Raw genomic sequence first — 23635 nt, 5'->3', positions numbered from 1 at the left:
TATGCAAATTCTTTTAATTTGACAATTTTTTCATTTGTTTTTCATGTAGTTATATTAAAAATATTATTAGTTGAAATGTGTTTCTTCTCAATTAAATATGGTAGAAGCGGCATTAGTTGGAGACTTCCGCTTCTCATAATGTCATAATTGTATAATTGTTAATATTGTATATGGTAAAATTGTTATAATAACTAGGGGAAAAGGTGAAATATATCTAAACTTTGACCGAACTTGTTGGATACCAAACTATGAAAATGACCTTTTACACTCTGCACTATTTAATAGTGTATTTTAAAGGTATATATGTGCACATGTGGACATAACAAATAAGGAAAACTAATAAATATACTATAAATAAAAAACATTAACCATTTATAGCAATAATAATTTTTTATCACTTTATCACTTTTAATACATTTATAATACACTTTTAATTCATATTACAAAAAACAATTTATTATTCACATATAATACAAGGTTTATTGATAAATAATACATTTATCACACATTTTAATACACTTATAATACAATGTGTCAACTTCTTATCAAACAAGCATAATATATTTTTTAAAATAGTTATAATACATATATATTGCATACTTGATTCACTTTTAATGCATATTGCAAATTTAACATAATATTGCTATAAATGGTAATAAATAAAAAGTGTCGCTAAAATTATCAAAAATTATTTATTAAAAGGCATTCATCCAAGTAATTTTTTCTAAAAAATATTGCATAATTATAAGTAGTATTGTGTTCACGTGGGCACATATATACCTTTAAAATACACTATTAAATAGTTCAGGGGGTAAAAGGTCCTCCAAAAAGTTTAGTATCGTAACAACAATTTCAACCAAAGTTGAAGTATTTTTCAGACCATTTTCCCTAATAAATACTGCTATTTATACAATAAGTTTGTATATTAAAACTAATGGTTGTACATATCTATGTAAGTAAACATATATAAGAAAAAAATTTACGGAAAAAATATAAGACTTATATACAATTGTAATGTATATAAATCAATGATTATATAAATACCTAAACTTCTTCATATTCATCTTTCTCCAATGAGCCAAAAACAACTCTAATATACAATTTCTTTATAAAATAAGTTTGTATATTAACCTAATGGCTAATATACAATTGTTTTTCCTTTCCTCTTCTTACTTGAATTAGCATTGTACTGACCTTTGCCACCTCCCACAACAATTCCTGATTGCTTCGATTTTGCACTAATTTCATCCAATTTGATTGATTCATTCTTAAATTTGGATATGATGTCTTCAATTTCTTTGGATTTGATTATTGAACCTGCAACCTCTATGATGGTGGTTTAACAAAAATTTTCTCATGCAAATGTATACCTCTTGTTAATCTTGTCGGTGGAGTATGTTCGTCCATTGTATAAGTGAAAAATCGGTATAGATTATGATTTCATATGAAAGTAAAAAAATATGAGAAAAATTGGAAAAAAATTTAATTGATTTAGAGGTTTTGGCGGAGCGTAATAGTGAAGATATGAAATTCAAACTGATTTTGTGAAGAAAATTTAGGAGAAATTGAAAGGTATGAGAGAGATGAAGTGAATTGTACAAAGGAAATGACTTCCTTTTTTTAATTTGTGGGATCCGCTAGTAGCAAAATATGTGAAACTGTAGCTACTCAAAGGAAATAAATGAAACAGTAGCTATGTTATTTATTTTTAATTAGTAGTTTGCCATTATGCATAACTTTTCCTTAAAGAATTATGGAATAGGACCATTAACCACTTACTAATATTAAATATTTAAAATGTACTCTAAAATTAAATAATCATAATTAAATGAGTAATTGAAGATTCTCATTTAGAATTTTTCAGGAAGAGTCTTTTATCAAAAAGAGAGAACTAGTTCTTAAAATGGCCTAACAGGTCATTAAAGTGTCACGCCACTAAAAACTATGCTCCCTCCAACATAAAAAAGAAGAAGTAATAATAGTCGACGTTTCCAAAAGCCTGAGTTATAATCTTCTAGAGTTAGTTTTGATCTCTCCAAGTGAGCTCCTCCTCAAGACTATTCCATCAAAATCAACTACTAAATACTAAATATTTGAATCAAACTTTGGCGGATCTATAAATCAAGAGTGATTACATAGCCACATATTAATTCATGAATCCAATCTAAACCGAAATCCCAGACCACAACTATTAGGGCAAATTTTTTTTATCATATAACCACGATAACATTGTGGTTCGATACTGTCTACAACTAGAAGTGAACCTGAACCAACCACCCCACACTAATAATACTCAAACCATCACAGGTCTTGTCAAGATTTCATTCTTACAACCAAATAATCTTCCTACCAACTCAAGCTATAAAAATATGATCTTTACACATCGCGTAGTTATCATGGAATAATCAAATTTATCTAACTCAAATGAGGAAATAATCGAGTAACAACCTAGAGAGAGATACACTCAAGCATATATAACCTCTAAAAACACTAAAAATTAAGACCCCGATGACGAGATGAATATTAAGACCGTCGGACAACTAAAAATATTCATGGTAGCTCTTCTATAAATTTTTAAAAGGAAGGTGACACGTATAAAACTACTGGAAAACTTTGACTACTCTAAGGCAACACCACTTTTGCCATATCTAAAATGACCAAACCCGCACAAGCATCTTACCTTACTAAGAGGACATTGCAAGATCGGTACACTTGATCCACCACTAAGGATTCACTTACAAGAATGAAAACATGCGCGAGTATAAGTAATGAAACATACTTTAAACCATGTCTATAACGAAGTAGGTGGTCACATAAGAATATACAGGCTTGAGGTCGAATGCCACAAAATATTTCTTCCACAGTGTCCATATCAAACATTTTCATTCATATGACTCCATCTCTTTGATTTTTAGCTACCCACAATCAACCAGTCTGATCCACCTTACAATCATAGATATACTCGATTTATCAAGCCACACATACTTTTCACAGTGTTCCACTAAAGCCAAATACTCTTACAACTAACGAAACATTAAAATCATACACAACATTTATCTTGCTCTCAAACCATCACTAGTTACAAAGTCTTCTTAGCAAACATATTATTGCCTTCAAAAATTCCTAACTCTGTTTCCCTCTCTTTCCATGCAAGCATAGTATGAGAGATACAAGTCTCACCCTAGGCTGATAGCACAAATTTCAAATCTGATTATACCTTTTCATCGATATAAAGTTATTGAATCATTCACAGTCAATTCCACGAAATCTTTCACATTTCAAGTTTCAACTACCAATCACACTGTCATATACCTCATGGCAAAACATATATAGATTCTTGGTCATCTCAATAATTATAGGATACAAATACAAATAACCTCTACAAGAGGTAGATTTTAGATACATGACAATCTAATGGGTAAATAAGCAATTAACACTCTTTATTGATGGACCCAACCCAATAGTTATTTTCAATCGATGAAAGAAGCAGGAGGAACATAATTTTTTGTGAATATTCATATTTATTACTTTCTCCATTTTAATTTATTTGACATACTTAAAGAATGACTCTTTTCCTTTTTAGCAATTCCTTAATTTCAACTTTTCAAAAAATATATTTTAGACCACAAAATTAAAAGACATTTAGTAAATATGACATATCTTTAGTTTATAACTACATAACTTTTAAAAAATAATAAATTAAAACTGGATATTAAATATAAATATCTCAAATAAATTAAAATAGAGAAAGTAACTTTTCATTTTTAAAAAGTAGATAAAAAATTGAGATAATCGTAGAGAATGACAAACTAATAAAAGTAATCAAATGGAGTAACTTACCTTTCATTTATTCCCTTTAATAAGCAAACTCTCGGTCAATTTGCTATATTAGAGCCCACAGAATTGTATAAAATATCTCCCCAAAATTAAAATCATTTTTTACTCTTTCCCCTTCATATTATAATACAATCTCTACTCCTTTCCTTCAATTTCTCCTTAATATTCTCCACAAATTCAATTTCAAATTTCAAACTTCTTTAGCACGTCCTTGCGGTTTTCAAAAGTATTTCAAAACTTTCAGATACCGCCAAAAACTCATCTAATTTTGTCAATTTTTTTCAATTTTTTCTAACTACCTTTTCACTCCTCTTCATAATCCATTCTGATTTTTGTGAATCAACATGGGTGTGTTGCTTTCTTCAATTTTATACTCAATTTTGACTTTAATCACATTCATATCGATCCTTAGTTGCATTGCAATGACATTATACAACTCATTATACGATGAACTTTCTTTAAAAATCACCCCCTCAATTGTATAATCGACGTAACAATTGTCATTGCCCCATCTATCAGAATGCATAACCAAAATAGCCAATGAAGCTATTTTCAGAAGTTCTGTATAAAAAATTAAATTATATACATATACATTTGTAAGCTTACGAATTTCAACAACAAATAGAACATATGCTTATACAAATTCTAGCTACTTCAGTTTTAGGTTATACACATTTTTAAATTATATCAAAAGCTTGTATATAATTAAAACTTTATAAAATTATATAATTCATCCAAAAACACTAAGTATGTATATGTATATAACTGACAAATTCGTATAAACATACAACAGTTCTATTCAATTATACAATTCACCAAAAAACACTAAATAGGTATATGTATATAACTGACAGATTCGAATAAACATACAACAATTTCATACATATACCTAGTTAGTATAAGTGTATAAGTGTATGAAATGTATAAATGACGTCAAAGATTATACAGAAAAAGACATCCGTAGCAAACTCAAATTTTACTACGAAACGTAATTTTAAAAAAAATTTCATAGCCTAAAATTGAAAATTTGATATTTGCTATATATAAAATTTGCCTTAAAAAATTAAACAAGGACTATCTAGTGAAATTTCTTGAAAAAAATAAAAAAAGAGGTCAAAAACATTTTTTCAAACTTAAAACTTTTGATATTTATTTATTTATTTTTAAAAACAATACAATGATAACCAAATGTTGTTTAATTTTGTTTTCTGTAGAGGTTTTTCGGAAGTGTAAAATTTTCCGTGGAGGATAAAATAGAGACCGTAACACAACACCAGTCGTCGGTCGGCGTTTGACAGACGAACTGAAAAATAACCAATCGACGAGATGGCCAAAACGAAGCATCAAAAATCCAAACCTAACAAACAACCTCATGTATGTATTTTGGATTACCTCAAATTCGTAAAATTGTTTTCAATTTGTTTGGGATCGCAAAAATTCATTGTTGATTACTTGGTGTATTGATTTTTCGTTCTAACTTAGCTTAATATGAGTAGATTCTACTTCACAAATTTGAGTGTATTTGTTTGTTATCAGTATTGAGTATATGTGCTGTTTTGTGTATGTTACTGTATGCGACAGGCTAAAAAGCATGGAAAGCAGGCTGATATTTCTGAATTTCGAGCTCAGCTTGATGCATTGGGCTTAAAGATTATACAAGTGACTGCAGATGGAAATTGTTTCTTCAGGTTTGTGCTTAGTAAGATTGTCCTTTTTCTACATATTGGTTGATCATTGCATGTGTAAAAAGTTACATGTTGAGTTTGGAATATCAAACTTTGTAAAGAGACTTTTGATGTTAGTGCCTAATTTAAAATACAAAAACTTGCAAAAACCTGTGGGTGGATCATAAAATTATGCTGGTTTGGCTTGTTATAAATGAGGTTCCATCTATCCATGTTCATAAGTCCTTTCACTTTAATGGGAATAGTAGTAAATGAGTTGAAGATAATTTTGGTATTCAATTTAGATATTATGAAACTTGAAATTATCTTATGTGAGAGGCGATCTCATTGCTTATTTTGAAAAGTAGAGGAGCATGATCAGGCAGGCTCTGGACAAGTAAGTAAGTGATGTGTTGGAAATTGTATCAGTCCAAGCTGTCATAAACAAGCCTGTCTAACTCTTTCCAATGGTGATGGGAGGATCTCTGCTGTCACACCAAGTATAAGGAAAACCTGTGTATCCTGAATCTTGAAGACCACTATCATTGAGGCATTCTATGAAGTATAGATTTTCTTCCGGTCTATAACTGTTTTCTCCCTTTTTTTTCATCACTGGAAGTAATAACCTTAAAATCACCAATTGGTCCCCAAGCTCCTTGAATGTTATTGGCTCTTTCTTTAAGATCTAGCCAAAGCTCCCTTCTTTGTTCCTCTGTGCATTTAGCATAAACTTTAGCATAGACAATGGTTGACGTATTGGAGGGTTGTTGAGGTAGTTAGCCTTGATCAGGACATGCTCCTCTCTATCTTGAATGATAGATCTACTTCGGAGGTCCAGTTATCCAGATTTTATTGGAGAAGTTGAAAAAACATTGAGGCATACCCAGTTTTCTTTTGTATTTTTCAATCTTCCCATTATCTACCATTGGTTCTTGCAAACATATCAGAGGGATTTGAAATTGTTGTTTGAATGATTGGAATCTCTTAACAGATCCTTTGGAGCCTACTCCTGTTATATTCTATGATAATGTATTAATCATTGGGAACAATTAGAGTTAAGTATTTTTTGCTCTTCCTTGTCTTTTTCTCTCATCTTGTAAGCTTGGGTAATATTTTTTTTGATGACCGTGGTGTTCGAGCCAGCTTTCACGCACCTCAACTAATTCCACGGGATACCTGCTACCTACCACCAACAACAGGTACCAGGTAAGTCCATCAAGGCTAGGACAGATGGGAAGAATCACCTAGTTTTTTTTGTCTCCACTAAGTTCTATACTGAGACCTCAGGTTATCAACCACTTCATTGACCACTAGGCCACACCCTTGGGTGCTAAGCTTGGATAATGTCACCACCTGGATTCCGGTGATTTCTTGGTGAGAGGTTGTTGAAAAGCATGATGTTTTGTTGAACTAGAGTTCCATCATTTTCATTCATATCTCGAAGTTCAGAGTTGATTCTTCTTCTTGTGAGTTCATCATCTGAATGTATCAGAGTAATGTATTAATTATTGAATACCCAGTTATTTCTTGGAATTTTCATGATACATGTTATAGTAACTGTAGCTGGAATAAAGGCTAAAGAAATCATTGTGATTATGCAGGGCATTAGGTGATCAGTTGGAAGGCAATGAGGAGGAGCATGAGAAATATCGAGCTATGACTGTAAAATTTATCAGGGTACGTGATTCTTTAGAAGACTTTGTTTTGCTTCAATATACTATCAAGTGAGATGGAATTATTTTCATCCAATCTTGTCCATTCAAGGCATGTTGCACTCAGGATATGCCTAGAAATAGTATTCTGTACCTATCATGTTGGTGTCATTTATGTTATGGTTGTGAGTATCCTGTTGCGTGAAAAAAATTAGGTACAAGAGTGATATCGGGATCGAAATAAAATTTTGGAGGGATTGCTGAATAATTTGCAAAATCAGAAAGATAAACAGAGAAAAGGAAATCCTGGAATGCTTGTGATAAATAGGAGGAGGGATTAGTATGTCTAAAAATCAGACTGAACTAGGGATTCAGACACATGAAAGTTTACAGTTACTACTCAGGGTTTCATATCAGATCCCAAAAGAGAAAGGGTGGGGGCAAGGTTGAAGCTGTCTGTTTTTTGGATTCCAAAGAATATGGTGATTTGGGCTTTAAAAAATATTATAAAGAGAGCGATCCAGTTTTATTCTCAAAAGGTCCTCATTTTTTTATGGTATCTGTATTAAATATGATCTCCATATTCCTATCCAGACTACATAGCTTAAAATTTTGTTCAAATGTGATACACTTTTTAAGTTTATTAACATACTCTAAAAACCCTTAACTAAAACAAACAAAAACTCCTAAATTAGTTGAGGATTGAGGAAGTATTCAGAGGGTTCATATAATTAATTCCAACTAGTTTGATTCTGAGGCACTAATGTGTGAGAAATATATTGGAAGAATATTATTGAATTGTGTATCTTAATTGTTACATTGAGACCCTATTTATAGACACTGCATTGGAACCCTTTGCCGACTAGGATTCCTATTCCTATTCCTATTTCTATTCTTATTCCTATTCTAAGTAGGAAATACTTATAAATACTTATTTCTATTCTAACACTCCCCCTCAAGCTGGTGCATACAAATCATATGTGCCTAGCTTGTTACAGATGTAATTAATACGAGGACATGTGAGAGACTTGGTGAACAAATCTGCAAGCTGATCATTTGACTTCACAAATTTTATAACAATATCTCCCAAGAGTATCTTTTCTCTGACAAAGTGACAGTCAATCTCAATGTGCTTAGTCCTTTCATGAAACACTCGATTTGATGCAATATGAAGAGCCGCTTGATTATCACACACAAGTTCCATCCGATCAATTTTGCCAAATTTTAGTTCTCCCAGCAACTGTTTGAGCCAAATTAGCTCACAAGTTGCTGTCGCCATTGCTCGATATTCTGATTCTACACTAGATCGAGCAACCACATTCTGTTTCTTACTCTTCCCGACACCAAATTACCTCCAACTAAAACACGATATTCGGATGTCGAATGTCAATCAGAGGATGATCCTGCCCAATCAGCGTCTGTATATCCCGGTGTTCTTAATGGCGCTCGCCATTCGCCAAAGGCGCTATGGCGAGGCGAGGCGACCATGTAACGCCATTCCCCAGTGAGGCGTGGCGAGATCAATTAGGCGATGTGAGGCGACGTGAGGCGACATAATGGCGACCTGAATGGCGCCGCCTTTTATTTTAAAATATTTAAAAAGGTCTTGACTTAATAATATTAGTCAAAATTAGGGTTTTTTCATATTTCCAGTCAGTCACGACTCGCGTTTCTTCTCCTCAACCCTGCGATCTCTTCTTCTCCTTCAGTGGACTCGCGCGAAAGGTATGTCCCCTTTTCTTTCTTCTTCTCTTCATTTCTTCGTTTCTTCTCTTCAGTCCTCTTCTTCTCTTATTTTCTTCTTTTCTTCTGTTTAATTTCTTGTGAAGTGAATCTTAAATTCTGAAATCTGAAGTTCTGAAGTGCTTGCTGTCTTCACTCTTCACTGCTCGCTGCCTTCACTACTCTTTTTTTCCTCTGTTTTCTTCACTGCTCTGTTTTTTCCCTCTGTTTTCTTTGTTTACAGTAAAATGCTGCTAACTGCTTACTGCTTTCACTGCGCTGTCCATTATTTTTTTGAAAAAAATTAATTCTTCTATAGTAATTATTATAGTATTTGCTAATATATGTTATTGCTATTGAAATTTGAATATTTATATGTGCAATTAAATATTTTTAATTTTTGGTATTAATTGGCGCCTCGATTCAAAAAGGCGAGCGCCTCGCCGCGTGGCGAGGCAGGCCCTTGTCGCCTTTTGTCGCCTCTCGCCATCCAAAACANACACTGGTATATCCTATGATATGTTCATAGACATGATCCTCAAAGAGTAGTCCTTTATCGGGAGCTGACTTTATATATCGTAGAATACGAACAACTGCTTCCCAATGACTATCACAAGGGGAAGTCATAAACTGACTTACAACACTCACGGGAAAAGAGATGTCAGGTCTAGTCACTGTGAGATAATTCAACTTTCCCACAAGTAGTCTATACCTTTCAGGATTACTAAGTGGCTCTCCCTGTCCCGAAAGAAGTTTAACATTCGGAATCATAGGAGTGTCAATAGGTCTACATCCCATCATTCATGTCTTCTCAAGAATGTCTAAGGCATACTTGCGTTGAGAAATAACAATACCTGATCTAGACTGAGCAACCTCAACACCTAGAAAATACTTCAATCTGCCAAGGTCTTTAGTCTGAAAGTGCTTAAAGAGATGTTGCTTATTTGCACGATATTGAAGGAACTCATCATATTCTGCCTGAGCAATATGAGCATTATTGGGTGGTTGATTAGGTTGAGCACCATATGCTACTGGTGAAGATGTCTGTTTACTTGCGATTTCGAAGGAACTCATTATATTCCTTTAAAGCAACAGGATCATAACTAGGTGGTGGACCATGCAAAATATAACATATGTCACGAGTGTGTCCAGGTTTATGACAATGACTACACTTGGATCGAGGTTTCCCAAAACGCCCTCCCCCTCGACGATTCTCCATAGATTGGTATGTACGCTTTTCTGTGGTTTGTGATGCGAGAATAGAGGAGTCAAAAATGGGTGATGAAACTTCTTTGTGACTGGGAGGTGCAACAAGACGAAGTAGACGAGAGAATAATTCATCAATTGAGGGAACTGTGGGACTGGCTAGATACTAGTCACGTACAGAGTTATGGTCAGTAGGAAGTCCAGCAAGTGTAAGAACTAGAAACAATGTCTGTCTTTGCTCTTGTTGCTTGCCCATGTTTGTAGTGATAGGCATCAATGTTTCAAATTCCTTCATGACTGCCTGTACTTGTCCCAAGTAAGTAGACATATCAGATTCTTGTTTCTTTAAGTTAGTCATTCGAGATATCACATCATAGAATCGAGATATGTCATTAGTGTATAAAGCATGTGCCTTTTCCCAAACTAAATAACATGTCTGGAATGGGCGAAACAAGGGCATCAACTTAGAATCAATAGAGCGCCAAAGGAGACTACATAATTGGGCATCCACTTTCTCCCATTGTGCTTTGGCTTTTGCACCATCGTCATTAGACTTTGTCTTTTCATCTACAACACAAGCATTGTTTGTTAAGTGATCTTGAACACCTTGACCCTTGCACCACAACTCAACTGAAGAAGCCCAGGCTAAATAGTTTGAACTTCCCATTAATGGTTTTGAAGTGATTGTAAGGCTTGAACTTTCAATCCCTGTATTTTTGGAGCCAAAAACATCACACCCGAAAGACTTTTTTTTTTGGCTTGAAAAGAGTAAGAAATTTGCTGGAAACTATCGGAATCTACCTAAAGTAGCCTAAAAGTTCTGATTTTGCCTGAAACTTGCCGGAAACTGCCTGAAAATCACCGAAACCCTAACTCCGGTGATCGGATCTGGAGAAAACTGCCCAGGTTCTGGTCGGAAATACTGGGCGACCCAACTGAAAAAAATAGCTCGAAAAGAAATGGCTGGAGCAGCACTCACGCGTCGGCGCGTGAGCAGGTCTCGCCGGAAAATTCCCACCTTCGATCGGCGCGTGGGTGCGCGTGGGAGGGTATTTTCCGGTGGGTCTGGATGGGGTTTGGTCGCCTGAGCTTCCCGAGCCTCGTGACGGTGTTGTCTTTTGCACTACACCTTCAGAATGAAAGATGACATAAATCAGTCCCACCGTCTTCACCGAAATTTGACATCGGTGACTTGGAATTCTCACCAATACTCTGATACCATGTGAGAAATATATTGGAAGAATATTATTGAATTGTGTATCTTAATTGTTACATTGAGACCTTATTTATAGACACTATATTGGAACCCTTTTCCGACTAGGATTCCTATTCCTATTTCTATTTTTATTCCTATTCCTATTCAAGTAGGATATACTTACAAATACTTATTTCTGTTGATATGATACTTATTTCTGTTGATATGATAGATGATTTTGTGTAAACATTATGCAAGGTCATGATATTTAATTGTGTTGAGAGTCTAACTTGGATGGGATCAATTGCGGTTCTATTGAGACGTACTTCCATTTTGACAAGGCAATAAGTAGCATCAGCAGCTATTGACTTTTACTCCCTTTTCTTTTTTCTGTCTCAAGGGGCTGCCTTTGTTCTCTTATTTGAGATTATATCCCATTATTTGTCACCAAAGTCGCCAAAACCGCCAGTCTTATCTATATTGTACTCTGACAGATATCACAGTCTGTCCAGGAAGAACTGAGCCATCCTTGTGGCATTATTTTTATATTTTGATGTATACAGTAGATCTATCCTGTGACTAATGTGCATGGTGGGTTGAGAAGGGTAGTAGAATCTCAGGTGACAGTATTTTGGAGCCATTTCTTCTGTTTCAACTTCTATTGAAAAATTATTATTAATATTATTATCTTTTAGAAGGGTAGTATCAGGTCTGCGTATACTCTACCTCCCATACCCTTTTTGGGACTATACCGTGTTGTTATTAGATATTTGGTATCTACCTTACTTGTTTTCAGCTGGCTTTTTTGATTTAGAAATGTGTAGTAATAATTGCTAATAAACTTTATTGCAACCTGTTTTAGGTATGAATATTTTCCACAATGCTTACTAATAGCAAAGCCGGAATAGATTGAAAATAACATAGATTTTTTGAGCTGATCGAGGAAACACGTGCTTTCTTTAAGAATATCCTGTATTTTGTGATGTTATAGATGTGATTTCTCTTTGAGCCGAGGGTCTTTTGGAAATAACCTCTCTACCTGGCAAGGTAGAGGTAAGGTCTGCATACACTCTACCCTCATCACATCATACTTGTGGGACTATGCTGGGTATGTTGTTGTTTGTTATTGATGCGATTTTGAGTGGGTGAAGTTCAAAAATATGATTACCGATGTCACATTATGAACTTTTGTCTTTGTTTTTGATTCCTACATCTGTTGTTACGCGTCAGGAAGAGGAGCCTTGGAGCAACGTGAAGTTGTCTCTGTATGACCTATAGGTCATGGGTTTGAGCCGTGGAAGCAGTCACTAATGCTTACATTAGGGTAGTCTGTCTACATCATACCCCTTGGATTGTGTCCCTTCCGTGGACCCTGCTAACCTGGGAATCTTTGTGCACCGGCTGCCTTTTTTATCTGTTGTATGTCATGTACTCTAGTACTTAGAACACCAAAACAATTTTTGAGGTAAACTAATAGTGGATCTATATTTAACAGAATAACCGTGATATGTTTGAGCCTTTTATTGAAGATGATGTACCATTTGATGAATATTGTGAGTCCATGGAGAAGGATGGCACTTGGGCTGGACATATGGAATTACAAGCAGCTTCTCTTGTTACTCATACCAATATATGCATCCACCGAGTACGTTTTCTCCCCCTACTTTATCCCTCTGATAAGCCGTAAGCGGGTCTTCATAATATAGAACAACTAGTTTTTTAATCATCAAAGTTGCTCAACTTAGTAGTGCACTGACCTGATGTCCAAGGGATTTTTGATTGACTGATTATTTAAATCCAATGTGGAGACTGATTATTTAAATCCAATGTGGACAGCATATGTCACCTCGCTGGTACATACAGAATTTTGACAACCGTGAATCTCGGATGCTTCATCTGTAAGTGTTGGAAAGAATATGAGATTTCACTTGCTTTTGCTTTTGTATGATCTAGAGCCCCTCCAGTCCAGTGCATGAATTTCTTTGGTTTGTACATCATGAATGTTCCGTAGCTGGGATAAAATTGTTGGAGGACTGATACGACTCATTTTCATTAATACACTTAGATCATTTAAAATTGGCATTTATGGTAGATGAATTTTAGTATATTAGCTGTTGGTGAAGAAAAGACATCTATGTGGAAATTGGAATAGACAATCTGGTACTTTATTGACCTTAAAAAGTCCTTTAATTTTCCTCTTGGTTTACTTTCTCTTGTGGCCAGTCTAATTTTGTATTTTTAACTACATCCATCTAGAGTAAAAAGAGGATCTCATGAAGGTGGATGAGCAAGTTCTCTGTAGTGCTAATGCATGATACGCCCTAGTGCTTGATATCTAGTTCTATCTCCTCTTTTTGAAGCTTCTTTTCTGTCAAAGACCCAGTTGAGTGTTGCAACCTTATTCCTCCATGAGCACTCTCCTAGTTGTTGTCACACTTGCTGTTTATTTCTTCACTTCAGAGTCTTCGTTTGTTTGGGAGTGGGAGTGGGGTGGCGGTAGGGGTAGTAAGCAGAATAGATGTTTCGCTAGTAAAAACAGGTGTATGTAGATCATTCTCTTTTAGCTGTTACATACAAGCATTCTGAAAAAGTTCATGAAACGTGATGTAATTTTTCTAAGTACTTGATCCTGTTGTATATACATCTCGGTCTCTCCCCCTCTTTTCTTGTGCATGCACACAGATGTTGCTTACAGGAAGGGGATCGGTTAAAACATAAGAAACTCATTTTAAATACTTTTTTTAGTTACTTTTTCTTAATCTGCATTATTTTGCTTTGCTTTTCAAGTAGTTGTGAAGTTAAGAGCATTCTATCTCTTTGGTTCTTTGAGAGACTTAAGGTTATATTCAGTATACGCCTTCTTTTCTCTTGTTCCATGGCAAAAGTTAAATCCTATATGGATAGACATGGTCTTGTGAAATAGCAGACAGTTCAAGTTTTATAAGATGCTTGGCCCCTCCTTTTTCTTTCCTCAACATTAATTTGTCTCTCTTTTTTTTCCCACTAATGTCTCTTTCTTTCTCCATTATGGGGAGTCCTTCTTCTCTAGCTTTTTTACTGTAAGGTGATTGTCTGACTGTTTTGTATATCTTCATTAAATAACAAAGCACTCGTTCAGATCATGTGGAGGTTAACCTCCACTTCTGATTTGTTAATAAATTATTGATTATCCGCAGCTAATGATTATAGTGGTGTCCTCTATAACCCTCCGAGATAATTGGTTGCCTACTGAAGAAAGAGCCACTTATTTGTCTTGAAAAGCAGCATCTTTTGGCATTTCTTTTGTGCTTCTTTTCCCCTTCATCCATTACTTATTAGGCCCTTCGTATATTTTGTATACATATGCTGCCTGACTGACTTATTTACTGTCAGTTCTTATCACGACGGAGAGCATTACAATAGCATTCGGCTAAGGGAAGATTCTTGCACTGGACTAGCTAGCCCGATTATCATCAAGGTTTACAGCATTTCAATTTCTTATTTTTTTGTGTTAGGAATAGAAATATTATAACAATGAGTTAGGATTTCATGCAAGATTCTAATGACCTTCAGTTATTTAAAGGCTGATGCTGATCTTTCAGCAAAATCTCGTGAAGCTATTGCTGCTGCCAAGTCTAAGGGAGACACTAGTCGGAATATGGTTCAAGTAGGATCAGTCAAAATGGTTATGGCTGGAAGTGGGTGTGATAATAAACAAAAAGTGGAGCAGGTTATTTGCTGATTGCTCTCTCCTTAGTCGATGATGTCGAACCTGTTGAGCGTTAAAAGAAACCTACATATCTCTGTATTTGATTTCTTTTTCTTATTTATCTGTTCTTCTCTAGGTATTACGACAAGTTGGTGGTGATGTTGATGCTGCAATAGAATTTCTAATCGCAGAACAAGGATCCGAGGACCAGTTAGATGCAAATGATAACATTTCTTCTTTGGCAAGCACTTCACAAGGTAATGGCCAGTCAGTTCTTTTCCACTTGCTTTTAAAATAATTATGCATATTGCGTCTTGCTGAGATTGCAGTCAATGTAAAGTCTGGTTTTCATGATCATCAGGGTGTCCCAAGCACATGAAAAAATAGAAACAGGAAGGCTTGTTATTCAACATGACTGACATACTCGTGTTAACCTGGTAGATATTCAAATTTTAATGAATTTTATTGGAAAAATACAGACTTCTGTCCATATGGTAGTGGCTTGCCCAGGAATCAGGATTGACAGTGAAATATCTTTGGTGACACATTCTTCCTTTTCCCCTTTTTTTCTACTTCTATTGGTTTTGAGTTTTGATGCCTGGTCATCTTATCCAAATTGACTAACCTAGTTTAAATTTATAGATTTTGTAGCTATGCGAGTAATACTCGGGACTAAACTTTAGGATTAGAAATAATAGAAGGAAATTTATAAGTTGTGGTCAAGAGAGGAACTTGTTTGGCTCTTTAGATGTAACTAGTTCAAACAAATGGACAGATTTCAGTGCTATGTAACTAGGTTGCTCAGACTCGATTGCGGGTGTCCTATACAAGTGTGGATATAGAGGTCAGATCCAACATAATCTGAATTTTAATAGTTGGAAGTATGGATCCAGTAAGGATATGGGTGCGGAAATTCTGCTAAAGATAGAGTTATATGTCAAATTATGAGACATTATGTGGAGAACTTATAAACTATTCCGAGGAGAAAATATTGATAGAGAGAAGAAAACCAGAAGGAGACAAAAGGTTAAGGACTTGCATAGAAATTTCTCAATACAAGGTATTGCATTTTCTTTAAATTCACCTTAGCTTTTGTTTTGATTACGGAAATCATAGGTATCTGTCCTGAATATCTCTGTCGATTTTGGTCAAAATACCCAGGATCGGTTGACCAAATCGGGTACGGATCCCACACCCACATCGTGTCGACGCTGGTGTGGCACTAGAAGTGAAGAGTCCGAGCAATTTAGCTATGTAACATGTAGTCAAAATTTTACCTTATAGGAGCTAGAGAACCATTCATTTTATGTTATGCTTTGCTAGTTGACTTTCTTGACCTAATCGAAAAAGCCAAATCAAGTTTTTTATAGTTGTTTCCACATCTTCCAACTGCTATGATAAATCTGTCTACATGAGAGGGAAGCGACCGTGCCATCTTAGATAGTGAGGGTTGTGGGACATAGGTAGATAGCTTTTTCTCCTCTACAGTCATCACTCGGTAATGTTCAACGTGCAATCATCTGCACAGTAGCCCCTTTTTGGGGCTGCCTGAATGCATAGTAGAAGGAGACAGTATATTTTTTAATACCTTGGGTGCTAGATATGAAGGTGAAGTATTCTTTTTCATCTACTTGTTATTATTGTCGTAACTTTGTAGTTAGGTGGATTCTCTTTTCTAAGTTCTCTTTGACAATTGTTCTCACTCTGGGAAACCCATCCTTCATGCTTTCTTGTTCAGTGAGCTTGAATGTGTCTTAGCTCGGCTCTGTAAAGTTGACCTCTTACCATGCACCTGTTACTCCAGTAATATTATAGAGCTTGCTAAGTTGGGAAGAAACATCTTTAATGTTATGAAACCCACTTAATGCTATCAGAATCTTGTCACAGAGCCAGAGAAAAAGGTAATAATTTTTTCGTTGTGCCTATTAATTGACAAGCAGGATACATCCCGTAGAAAAATACTTTAAAAGTACTTTTCTATTGCGTACGTCTATCATGGATGGGGAGAACTGGTTCAACTATGCTTTCAGTGTTGGTACCAGCACTATCTTCTTATACTTTTCGTTCTTTTTAGGGTCTCCAGGAGAGCATGCTATCAAATCTGGAGTCTCACCTTGTAAAAGAGGTTCCTCTGACTGTAGTGTAAAAGGAGCTTCTGATGAACACACCTCCCTGGAAGATGAAAAGGTAAAACAACCTGAATCCTTTTGTATCTTTTAAATGTACTTTTTTTTCTTTAGTACGTATCTAATTGGAAACTTGACTTGGATTTTGTTACTTAAATAATCAAAGCTTCATTATCGTTTGATGCTGTAGAAAATTCCAAGAAATAAGGCCTGTCCCTGTGGTTCAAAGAAGAAATACAAGTCTTGCTGTGGATCAGTTGCTGGAAAACATCCTACTAGCTTTACAGAGTATGGTTGTCAATAATCACCTGTGTTTTTGTTTATTCCTAAATGTTGTTGAGGTTTCTTTTGTTAATTCTTTTTTGCAGCAAATTTTTTTTCTACAGCTAATGCCGTTAGCTTGTTGTAACTTGTGGGATGCTTTCTGCTTGTTCCATGCATGTGTTTTTCTTCTTCTATTATGCATATATTTGCACTAGAATGTATTTGCAATAGTCTACAAGGATATATTGGAGAGCTTTCAATATGAAAATTTTGGAAACTCTGCTCCTCTGTGCTAAATATATATTAGCGGATTTGTGGGCTCTCCAATTATAAAGCTTGACAGCACAAGTATGACTATATAGCTATAAAGCTAAGGGACATGTATCTATCTTTCCAACTGTTTTCTTTCGGATTAAATTAAAAAATCATCTATATAATGTTGGGTTTGAAGTCAAAATAATCAATTGCAGCATCTTCTGTTTCCTAACTAGCTTAATGTTCTGGCCACTTGGATTTTTGATTCTCTTCATTTGCTCATGCAATGGTATATTTTCAGCAACCATACAATTGATTATGGAAAGGGTCGGAGAGACAAAAAGCAAGGAAAGAAAGTTCCAACTGTCAATGTTACGACTTCAAAACAATCTGATGCAAGGCCACCAGACATGGGCGCACTTTGTATATAGTCAGTATTTTTTAGGTACTTTCTGGATATAGTTTGTTCTGTCGTTTCTCTTTTTCATTCTTTTTATATTTACGGCCACTGATCAGGATTTTGGTTTTTGCGGCATATAGCTTCAAAATTTGAGGCAACACTGGTTATCCTAATAGTTCAAATTTTTGTTTGATTCCCTAGCTGGTTTTGTCAATTAGCACAACATTATTTGCAAATTATCATGGATCATGAAACCTCGTCTTGTATACTGTTGGTTAATTAATGCACAACTATGGGCAAACTGAGGACTCAAAGTAGATCCTGGTGTTAACCTATGGTTATTGGGAGCTTCTCTATATCGAAGGGGAGGGAGGAGAGGGGAGAAGAAAACCTGATAAAGAATTGGGAAGGATATTTCTGCAATGAAAGTAAGTTCGAGAAATAAGGAAAGCGAGGGCGCTAGACTAAATAGGGGGAGGGGGTAAGGTTTGTTGAAGAGGCAGGGGCATGACAAGGGAAGCGAACAGATATGGAGGAGGTGATAATTTCTGGTTGAATGGGAAGTGAGATAAAGAGATAATAAGAAGATATTGATGACTGCTAGTTAGGTGAGAGGGCTCAAGTGTACATGGACAGATTGAAGGAACAAGAAAAGCAGAGAATAGAAATGGGAAATGTTTGCTAATCCTGTTATATGTAAGGGACCGTCTTTTCATGTCCTTGTAAGGATAAGAATCCCTTCTCTTTCAATATATTTGTATCCTATATCATGAGAGGAGAGTGAGGAACCGGGAAGTTCTTAAAAAGTGATGGAACAGTTTGAGATGGTAAAAGAGTGGGGTTGACAGGGGAAGAGAAGGTTTTTATATCAATAGATGCCTTAAGTTTAGTTATTCTGATTGATCAATAGTATTAATTGGTACGCTTTGTCTTGTAGCCTTGTACAATCGAGATGTTGCAACAGTGGCCTAGTTTGAGGCAGATGATCGATATTATGAATTTGTCCAATTGGATATGGCTTATATGACTAATGAGTAGTTAACAGTGGCATAAAGGCAATGCATTTCTAACATCAGTGTCATTGTTTGCACCTGTCCTGAATATTAAAAAATAGTGTGTTCCTTTCCCGTTGATATTTTAGGAACATCTTTCCCGCAGCTGCTGGGGTGAAGTCATAAATTGTTAAGTTGCAAGTTGCTGTAGTCCTGAGCTTTGAAAACTGTAAGTTAAGTTGGTTGGTTTCTTGCCCAGGAAAACCCTTTCCATTTAAGAAATTTGTGCATTCAGGTCCCAAGGATTGGGCCTGAAACCGCAGAAAAGCCAGCACTTATAATTCAGTCTGTCCTTTTTATACCGTTTCTGACAGGTTCCTTTGTGGCTCTTTGCTCCAGCCCCAAGTTTGTGTCTTTGGAGAACTGCAAATAGTAAACTTAAAACTATCAATCATATTGGTCAGCTCAGTGATGGCTTGTGCGGAGGAGGCATTGTGACCACGGGCTTGGACACCCGCTAAGAAAACGGTAAATAAGACAAGCAATCAAGCTGGCACTGCAGCAAGCTCTGCTAGCCTCGTGCTCCATACTAATGTCGTCTCAACGTTCTGTCTCTGGATTTCATAAATTCCATGATATCCGTCTTTATACACTTACGGTGTCATAGGGACTAAAGAGGATCCATTGTTTATATTCCCTTTGTACTTCCTATATGTCCAACAACAACAAACCTATTGTAATCCTACAAGTAGGGTTTTAGGAGGGTAGGATATATGCTACCTTACCCCTACCTTTGTGGGGGTGCTAAAAACAAATGTTATGAAAACACAATAGGAAGATAAAAAACCGGCAGCAAAGTAGCAAGATAAACAGAACAAATGAAACATCAGGTAATAGTGAAAATTAGGAGAATACTACGCATATACTAACTAATACTTATAATGGTCAGCTACCTATTACCCTTCAACCCTTATCGTCGACCTCCAAATCTTCCTATCTAGGATCATGTCTTCATTAGAAGATGTGATGTGTCATGTCATGTCTAATGATCTCCCTCTTGTTCTTCTTCGGTCTACCTCTACCTCTCGTAAATCCTACAATAGCAAATCTCTCACACCTCCTCACTGGTGCATTTATGCTCCCATTCACGTGTTTGAACCATCTTAGTTTGACTTCTCTCATCTTATCCCCCAGGAGGCCACTCCAACCTTGTCGTATAATGTCGTTCCTAATTTTATCTCTCCTAGTATACCCACACATTCATCTGGGCATCCTCATCCTCATCTCGACTAACCTTCTTCTTCAGAACATGTGTATTCTTTATTGGCCAACACTGCCACACAACAAAGTAGGTCTAACCACCACTATGTAGAACTTACTTTTAAGCCTTTGTGACATTCTTTATCTATTAATCCAACACTGAACCTCTTTGTCATAAAGAAGATTTATGTACCTTTTGAGTTTAATATTTGAAATAGGATGAGGATATAGTCTTGGTATGAATAAACAATGGGAACATTTCTTGGGGATTTCAGAGTTATCAATAGAAAAAAAAATGCGGAAACATTTCTTCCGTTTCATCTTGGTACCTAAGCAGTCTTTGTATTACAACAAAGTTTACTAAAGAGGTAATGTAAGTGTATTTCAGGTCAAAAAGTAAAAAATGGGTCGATTTACGCTAGGTTGTCAAGGTTAATGCAGTCAAGTTACCAGTTAAAAAAAAAGTTGTGAATGCAGTCATCAGTTCTTAGGGATGGTTTGATTGCTAATTAGCGTTATGCAGGTAATAGTAATACAACAATTAGTTATGTAGGGTTTGCAAGGTTTTGTTATTCCATTTTCCATCCTGCATAAAACAATACGTAGATTCACTCATAACTTATATAATACTCTCTTTGGTTGTCCTACTTTCCTTATGAGTGTTTCAAAAAGAATGTCTCTTTCCTTTTTTGACATCTTTTTAGTTCCAACTTTTCAGTTGAAATGTTTAAGGTATGTATATATCTTTAATTCAAGACCACAAAATTCAGAAGTTCTCTTTACTTTCTTTAACTCTGGTTCAAGTCAAAACAAGTCAAACAAATTGAAACGGAGGGAATATTAGTTATGCGGGATTCTAAATTAATAATTAAACACCGTATTTTGATGTGTTGAAGTTTATATATAGCAAAAGAATGCCACCAAACATGGTACAAACCCCTTAGGACCGTTTGCTTACTGGTTAGAGTTATGCAGGTATTAGTTATGCAAGGTTTAATTATGTAGGTATTAGTTATGCAAGTATTAGTTATGTGGTTATGCAGGGTTTAATTATGTTGGATTTAGTTATGCGGGTATTAGTTATGTAGGTATTAGTTATGATGGTATTATATAATTATGTATGACTACAAAGAATGTAACCAAACACCGTATAAAATTAATACATGGATAACTTTTATACAACTTTTAGGATGATACCAGCCAAACATGATATAAGTTTTGTTGACTTTTCTACCTAATATAAAACTTCTATTGAACATAATAACACTAATACAACTTTTTATACATGAATAAAATGGACTCTTATACAGTAATCAAGCGGTTCTTTTCATGTCTACTCTTTTACCTAAGCTTCGCTCAATGGTTTTATTTGTGAAACAGGAGGATGAAATAAATGTTACCATCACAGGTGCCGACTGAAACTGATAGCATCTGTCTTGAAGTTTTCTTTTGAAACTGTTAGTTTTGGTTGAAACAGTGCTCAAGGATTAAGCAAGTGCTAGTATATATTTCTTTCATCCTAATGGTCCTATCAATATTTTAGCTAGTTTAGTAATCTTGTTCATTGGATGTATGAGACCTGTACTCACTGTTTTCAAACAAATAATACCATGTAGGTTTTCATGTTCATACCAATTTATCCTCTGCTTTACAATATGGATGAGATGTCACAACTTCCCTGTGGCTGTCTCACAACATGATTTCTGGAAGCTTGATATCCCAAAGTACCGTATTTGATATTTCGTAGTTGCTGATTATTTCATATACTGTTTTGGAGGACCATCAGATCCTACAGTACTTTGTCATCCTCCAAGGACTTGATTCGTTGGAAGTGAGAACATGGAGGTGAGAATCCAAGAGGAATTCAATCAACTAATTATTGATTTGTGAGGAATGACCCCCATTTATTTTCAAGAGTACCTTGGTATTGGCTGGTGCAACTCGCGAAACCTATTTTATACTATTCAAATATTTGGTTTCCAGTCCTATTTCAATTACATAGTTCCTTTGGTTGTTTGGAGTGACAAGTGAAAACTGGAACAAGCAAGAAATCATTCTGGAGATCAGTTGACGTACTACAGCCAAATCCAAGCATTTCCTTGAGATAAAATATGGCGAGTATGAGAGTAATATAATTGATTGCAAGTGAACGCTCGTTCGTGCCTGAACTGCCATTTTCCCCTTTGACTGATGGGCTTTTGAATGGCATCAGTTTTTTTTACTGTTTCTAATCTTTTGTTATGTTTAAGTTTTGCTTTAATGCATTGCTGTTGGTGTAGTTGAAGTTATTCCAACTGTGTATCATCCAATACCCACCAATATCTAGGATTTATATTATACATTATTTCATCGAACAAATTTTTCATATAAAGGCCGTGTTAGTTAAGTTACAATTATTTTTTGTCATACGAATTGGTTTGATGTAGGGGTGGGAAAATCAACCCAACTTATTTGATATTATTACAGGATGGGTTGTGGCCTGTTTGTTGAGTTGACCCTAAGAGTTGAGCTAAAAAAGACCTATAAAAACAGAGTTAAAATGGGTTAAAAGGTAGTCGTCTCCAGACAGTTCATTATAAAAGGTAGTGTTCTCTAAATAAATTATAAGAATTAGGGTGTGTGTGTGTAGAAATCGAAGCGATCGATAAATTGCTATTAGAAAGAATGTTATTGGTTTTTTGCTATTGGTTCATGAGGAAATTTTACAAATAGCCATCAAAAATAACTTATGCTCCATATTTATAGTTTGCTAATTACGATTCATAACTACATGTTAGAGGGAGGAAAGAGATGAGCAAGATTGGAAGAGAGTAGAGAAGCAAGCAAGAGAGGGCTGAGGATGGAGAGAAGTGAATTTTATTTGTATATATGTCAGGTAATTATGCATACGTAATTGGTATGCGTATGTATTTGTATATTTGGTGAGCGAGATCGGGAGAAGGATGAGAGGGGCGAGCGAGAGAGGGCAGAGAATGGAGAGAGATAAATTGTATTTCTATGTATGTCATTTTCATTGTGTATGTATATGCAGAAGAGAGGAGAGAGGTGATAGAGAGGGAGACATGAGATAGGCGCTCGTAATTATAGCGAAAAGGTGGTTGTGGGTGGTAGGTAGTTTAAACTATGGCTATGTTAGCTAATTAACTAGTAGATGTTTGTTTATCCGCGTAATTTTTCTGGGGGTCCATGTCTTCGTTCTTTACATGGTCATCTGAAGGTCTTCATTGCCTCCCTTCCACGGGCTCGTCAATTGGACCACAGACGACCTGGGGGCCGTGGTGTTGACTTCAACTTTATTTTCCTACCTTTTTTTCTTCCTATCTTTAGCTCCAAAGTATTTTACCTTTTCAACATCAAAGAATATCATATCCACG

The 23635-nt window shown here is 35.5% G+C and overlaps 1 protein-coding gene across 8 annotated transcripts; it reads left to right on the top strand.

Moving 5' to 3' along the window:
* The first annotated feature begins 5022 nt into the window (after nt 1-5022).
* On the top strand, nt 5023-22648 carry LOC107015171 (OTU domain-containing protein 3). 8 transcript variants are annotated; one of them, XM_015215361.2, is made up of 14 exons: nt 5197-5211; nt 5419-5525; nt 6645-6707; nt 6816-6967; nt 7103-7178; nt 12772-12921; nt 13113-13174; nt 14649-14733; nt 14839-14985; nt 15101-15221; nt 17039-17151; nt 17281-17378; nt 17911-18054; nt 21878-22648. In XM_015215361.2, exons 5-13 carry the CDS (start codon nt 7158-7160, stop codon nt 18038-18040), a joined length of 927 nt encoding a protein of 308 aa, XP_015070847.1. In that variant the 5' UTR covers nt 5197-5211; nt 5419-5525; nt 6645-6707; nt 6816-6967; nt 7103-7157; the 3' UTR covers nt 18041-18054; nt 21878-22648. The 8 variants fall into 8 exon arrangements, with proteins under 8 accessions (XP_027771433.1, XP_015070843.1, XP_015070842.1 ...); XM_015215362.2 differs by having other exon boundaries at nt 6789-6967; XM_027915632.1 differs by lacking the exons at nt 6645-6707; nt 6816-6967 and adding an exon at nt 21642-21669 and having other exon boundaries at nt 5023-5211.
* The last annotated feature ends 987 nt before the right edge of the window (nt 22649-23635 follow it).

This window comes from Solanum pennellii, chromosome 3 (genome assembly GCF_001406875.1).
Source record: "Solanum pennellii chromosome 3, SPENNV200".
NCBI classification, from domain to species: Eukaryota; Viridiplantae; Streptophyta; class Magnoliopsida; order Solanales; family Solanaceae; genus Solanum; species Solanum pennellii.
The sequence above is the reverse complement of the archived record's forward strand: the minus strand, read 5'-3'. Positions and strand labels throughout refer to the sequence as shown.